This window comes from Prionailurus viverrinus, chromosome B4, assembly GCF_022837055.1.
Source record: "Prionailurus viverrinus isolate Anna chromosome B4, UM_Priviv_1.0, whole genome shotgun sequence".
Lineage (NCBI taxonomy): Eukaryota > Metazoa > Chordata > Mammalia > Carnivora > Felidae > Prionailurus > Prionailurus viverrinus.
In genome coordinates, this window is record NC_062567.1 from 38,787,634 (window position 1) to 38,793,633 (window position 6,000).

The 6,000-nt window shown below is 46.0% G+C and overlaps 1 protein-coding gene across 2 annotated transcripts in view; it reads right to left on the reverse strand.

Moving 5' to 3' along the window:
* Positions 1–5,394, reverse strand: part of LPCAT3 (lysophosphatidylcholine acyltransferase 3) — a 40,348-nt gene extending 34,954 nt beyond the window's left edge. Inside the window, exon 1 of one of the 2 annotated variants that reach the window (XM_047866667.1) lies at positions 5,185–5,394. In XM_047866667.1, coding sequence (XP_047722623.1) covers positions 5,185–5,335 — 151 coding nt within the window. In that variant the 5' untranslated portion in view covers positions 5,336–5,394. The remainder of the gene's footprint in view (positions 1–5,184) is intronic. The other variant, XM_047866666.1, reaches the window with a different exon arrangement.
* Between the last annotated feature and the right edge of the window lie 606 nt (positions 5,395–6,000).

The window sequence follows — 6,000 nt, forward strand, 5'->3', positions numbered from 1 at the left end:
TTCCTCAAAAAATTAAAAATAGACCTACCCTATGACCCAGCAGTAGCACTGCTAGGAATTTACCCAAGGGATACAGGAGTACTGATGCATAGGGGCACTTGTACCCCAATGTTTATAGCAGCACTCTCAACAATAGCCAAATTATGGAAAGAGCCAAAATGTCCATCAACTGATGAATGGATAAAGAAATTGTGGTTTATATACACAATGGAGTACTACGTGGCAATGAGAAAGAATGAAATATGGCCTTTTGTAGCAATGTGGATGGAACTGGAGAGTGTGATGCTAAGTGAAATAAGCCATACAGAGAAAGACAGATACCATATGCTTTCACTCTTATGTGGATCCTGAGAAACTTAACAGAAACCCATGGGGGAGGGGAAGGAAAAAATAAAAAAGAGGTTAGAGAGGGAGAGAGCCAAAGCATAAGAGACTCTTAAAAACTGACAACAAACTGAGGGTTGATGGGGGTGGGAGGGAGGGGAGGGTGGGTGATGGGTATTGAGGAGGGCACCTTTTGGGATGAGCACTGGGTGTTGTATGGAAACCAATTTGACAATAAATTTCATATATTGGGGAAAAAAAAATGAGAGTCAGGAAAGAACTTTCAGAAAAAGTGACAATTTGAACTGAGACCTGAAAGATGAAAGACGTCTGTTAGGTGAATGAATGAAGAAAATTCTAGGCACCTGCATTAGCAGCTACATAGGCTCCAAGGTAGGAAAGGGCTTAATGCCTTGAGGCTGAAAAGTTGTGAGGGGCATGTGGATGGCTCAGGTGGTTGAGTGTCTGACTCTTGGTTTCAGCTCAGGTCAGGGTCAGGGTCTTAGGTTGTGGGCCCTGCGTCAGGTTCCATGCTCAGCGTGGACCCTCTCAGTCTGCCCCCACCCCCCCCCTCAAAAAAAAAAAAAAAAAGGTTATAAAAAAATAGTTGTGAACTTGCTTGAGATGAGGCTGGAACAGCAGGCAGGGGCTTACTAGCCACGTATGGAAGCCTGCAAAGAGTTCTGAGCAGGAAAGGCACAGCATCAAGACCTCTTTGCTTTGGGAGGGATAAGGACAGAATTAGAGACCAGTCAGAAGGCTACTCGTGTAGTTCTGGTGACAATCAGCAGCTGTGGTGATGGAGAAAAGTACATGTATTTGAGACATAATGTGGAGGTGGTGTTGATAGGACTTGGGGACTGGGATGTGGGGAGAGAGTTAAAGTGGCAGGGCTGATTCTTAGAGTTTTGACATGAGCAGCTGCGTAGATGAACGTGCATACAGAATCTACCTTTTATTTATTTATTTATTTTTTCAGAATCTACCTTTTAAAAGATTCTGTGTTCCAGGGGGTGCCTGGATGGCTTAGTCAGCTGAGTGTCTGACTCGATTTAGGCTCAAGTCATGATCCCGGGGTCATGGGATGGAGCTCTGTGCTGAGTGTGGAGCCTGCTTAAGATTCTCTCTCTGCCTCTCTCCTCTGCTCCTGCTTTCTCTCTCTCTAAAATAAAAATTAAAAGAAAAAGAAAAGATTCTGTGTTCCTAAAATATTTCACATGAGAACCCTATGTTCCCCTCTTGGTGCAACCACCTTGCCTCCAAGCCAATATAACCATCTAGATCATTGTTCTTTCTCATTGGTTTCCCAACTTCTTGTCGTGTCTACTTGAAATCACCCTACACTGTGTTATCTTCCTAATACAGCTCTGGTCACATTATATCCCTTTCAAATACCTCCAGGGATTCCCTACTCTTGGCTTTCCCCTTACCTGTCCCCCTTACCTTGGCTTTCAAGGCTCTACGACCTAACTTTCCAGTCTTATTTCCACCACTTCTCTATTTAACTCCTGCTTTAGTCCAAGTGGACTACTTCCTGTTCCTTGACCGTGTCACCACGCATTCCTACCTCAATACCTTTGCTCACTCTATTCCTTGTGTCTTACCATCTGTCTGCTGGAACCTTATTCAGCTTTCAAAGTTCATTAAAGGGCCAATCTTTCAATCTCATAACCTTTGTAATTGTCTCATGGCACTTAGACTTCTGCCTTTTATTGTGGTTATTAGAGTACTTATCTCAAGCCCATTCCCTACCCACTGACCGTAAGCCATACTTTTGAGTGCCTGGTTCTATCACTCATACTGCACCAATGCCCTTGTCCTTGCAGGCTCAAGCATGGGGTTTAACTCACAGTAGGCATATTTTGTTGAATTTATTTGGAACAATTCATGTGATTAAGTATCTAAGGAGTGATGAGACCCCAGCTGTTGAAGGGGAGATGTTTTCTGGCAGTATTTGCCAACACCATAGCAAAATTCATCTTCCACCAAATTCCTTGCAATCACACAAAGGACAAACATAGACACATCCCTTTAATGGAGTCTTCTGGCTGTTCAGGATACTCCAATGCATTAATCCTCATAAGCTTATCCTTTCCCTGAAGTACTGAATATTAAAAATTACAGCTTCTAACTCAAGATTTTTCAACCTACTTGTAACCCATTAGTAGGTCATGAAATCAATTTAGTGGGTCATAAACACTACTAAAAAACAAAATAGAAAAACACACCACATATGTAAGGATAAGTAATGTTTTCTGAAACGTGCTTCAAATACATATATAAGTGCACATGTGTACTGGGTCAGGATATGAAACATATTTCTCACCATGGGTCTGAGCCACAAAGGTTTGAAAGCTACTGCTTTAATGATCTATGGCCCACCCCGAGATCAGTACACAGAACCTAAGTAGGAAAAAATAAGATGTTAAGAAAGAGCAATGAGACTATCCAATTAAAAGTTATTCACACTTTAAAACGTGAATGCTTGATATACCTGACTCTTCCCTTGGGGCATCTGCATTTAAGTGCTTTTAACCTAAATTAATCTTGAAGTAGTAGAAAGGGAGTCAGAAATCATTTTGGACTACAGGCCTTCTTGGTACCTCTAACAAGGATTTCCTTCAGTATCCCAGTTCCCCCAGACAGTGGAGTTCCGGAACCAGGAACTCCATTACTGAAAGGCTACTCGTTTCTAGGTTACAATACACAGACATGAGAATACCTTTGTAAGGAGAACATTTACAACCAGAATGCACTCTTTCTTCCAGGCATGTGTCAAGCTTATCAACTTGTGTTTGCATGTATATATTTAATCCACACCTAGAAAACACAATCCTATATATCCATGTGGAAGAGCTATGGCTGATAGGAAGCAACATGAGGCCCCAAGTCAATCTAAACATGAGAAACCCAGAGTTACTGAAGGCAACAGGACATGTGAGATAGGAAGGGAGGAGCTGGGAAATGGTAGACTGGCAAGGGGCCTCAGGAGTTTGGCAGACGTATTCACCAAGTGTTTATCACTTGATAACGCATGGTAATGAGGAGAGAAGGACATGGAGAAAAAACAATGTCCCAGTCAGTTGTATGCCCCAGGACAGTACAGAGCAGTGGCCCACCAGGAGCACACAGGCAGTATTCAATTATGTCAGCAAAAAAGGGACCAAGTCCAAGTCCTAATTCCAGCCGTAGCTCCATTTAAGTAGCTCCATTTAACAGGTTGCCCCCTAATAATTTGTTGCTACCTGTGTTACGTTCTCAATTTATAGTTGAGAAATCAACAGTGAGCTTCCAAACTAATGAATGTAAACACTCCTAATTGCCAATTACAACCCCAACAAATAACTGGGTCAGAGACAAGGCTGAAGGAGTAGAAGTTCAAAGCTGGTGTGGTGCAAAGAACTCTAGATTGGAATGTTGACAACTCTGGGTTAGATCTAAGAGACACGGGAGGTCCTTTTCACTTCTAAAATTTAACAATTCCACAAGGGAGGGAAAAGGTGACCTTCAGTTGGAAGAAAGGAAGATCACCTTGGTTTTATATGCAAAAGGCAAGTAACAATTATATTAGTTGCCAAGGTTGTTTAAACGTAAATTGATGCCTCTCACATTATCTAGATCTAGTTAACACCCTTAGGTAATATTATATGTCCACGTCTCTGCTGACTACTGGATACATTACAAACTTCTTTCTGGCATTTAAGGCACATCTGCTCAACTTTTATCTCAAACTTCTTACCATTCTGATCTCTAATCTGCTCTTGTCCCAGAGCTGTTTGCTTAGTTCTTCCCCACCCTTACTATACCAGCTAAAGTCCCATAACCTTCACAAAACCTTCCAACTACTCAAGATTTATGCATCAGATCTTGACCTCTGAACTATTACAGGGCTTTACAACAGTCCTATTAGGTACACCTTATTCTCATTTCATAGGTAAGAAAATCGAGGCCCAGAGAAGTTAAGTGACTTGCCCAGGGCCCCACAGTTTGCAAGGAGCAGCAGGGCTGGGTCTGACTTGCTTGCCTTTCAAGTCCACACTTTTTTTTTTTTTTTTTAATCATTGTGCCATGCTGTTTCCATGTATTAAAAACCATGGACGAAAGATGCAGTAAAAAAAGCCTATAAACCAGTTATAATATAGCTTGTTGTGACATAAAGTCAGACACATCACATTCTTTGAACCATATAGGTCATAAACGCTTGGAGTAGCATAGTTTTTAAGGGGGTTGTCAGTCCTGTTTCCCAAACCCAGTATTAAAATAATATTCCAGGGTAAATGGCAGGTGAGTGGTTAAGGGTGGGGGAGAAGCAATATGGTATAAGAAGAAAATATTAGAAACAAGACAGAAAAGAGAAGTATAATGGAAGCTGGCAATGCAGAAAAAGGCTCCGAATATGGAAGTATAGAATATGGGGCTTAAGGGCCCACAAAGCTAATACCTAAGTTAGGGGGCCTTTGCCTACCACAAGAAGCGCGCATGTGTGAGAGTTGATATTAATAACAGACAGCAGTACACATGGACAGAGAGTAGAACTCAAGAGAGAGACAAATAAGGATAGGTCGTGGGGACACGGGGTAGATTAGATCATGGCATGAGGAGACGGTGGTGGCTTCAAATGAGGGGCCAGAAGGGTAGAGCAGGGGTCGAAGAGAAAGGTGAAGAGGTTCAGAGGGCACGGCACCCCCAGACTCGAAAAGACTTGTCTTCCTCTCGACAGCTGGTTGGCGTGATTGAGGATTCACATCCGGACCCCACAAAGCCCTCCTGGGTGGCTCCGGAAAGTGGAGGGGGGGGGTGTCACGTCCCTATTCCCTGGGGACTCCGCGAGGGGGCGGAGCGAGGCAGGAGGGTCCTTACCCATAAAGATGGAGATGATGAGCCGCAGCGCCTGTTCCGACGCGCCCAGGGACGTCGCCAACTTGTTAAGGCTCAGCTCCTCGAAACCCCACCGCAGCACCCTCGCCAGCTCCGCCACCGTCCCCACGTCCCCCTCAGCTACAGACGCCATCTTAGCTCCGGGCGTCCCCCAGGGACCCCCCAGCTCCGCGCGCCCCGAATGTGGGCACAAGGCTGTAGCTTCACCCCCAATTCCGGCCCGGAGCCCGCCCACGGCGTGCGCATTGGCTGCAGGCCCGCCCAGTGGCTCCAGGCTCCCTTGGCTATTGGTCCGTCCGGGCAGGGGGCGGGGCCTAACGCAGCAAGGTAAGCAGAGGGCGGGTCTGAACGTTTGTAAAGCAAAGGTGACTCCCGCCGAGAATGAACGCGGGGCAGGCCGAGGGGCGGGGCTTGGGATCGGGAACTTGAGTTGCGATTGGAAAAGTCTAAAGCCGGCGGCGAGGTGATTGTACAACTCGGTTCTAACTGCTTGGGGGAGGAGTCGGTGAGGGCGAGTGTCCGGCCGGCTCGTGCGCTGCCTTCCCATTGGCTGAGCTGGGAGCAGGCGAGAGTCGGGGCGGGGGGGGTCCGTCACCCGACCGCGAGGTTACTCTCGGTCGCCGGCGCGCCGGGGTTACTGGGGCATGTAACGCGGAGGGCGGGAATTCCTGGAGCAGTTTCGCGAGCGCCTCCTAACGGTACCTCTGGGCGGTTCTCAAACCGTTGGGCACGCCGCCTTCCCTTCGCAAGGGTGTCGGGAGAGCCCAGCGCCCCACAACAGTTTGCTCCTTTTAGTTC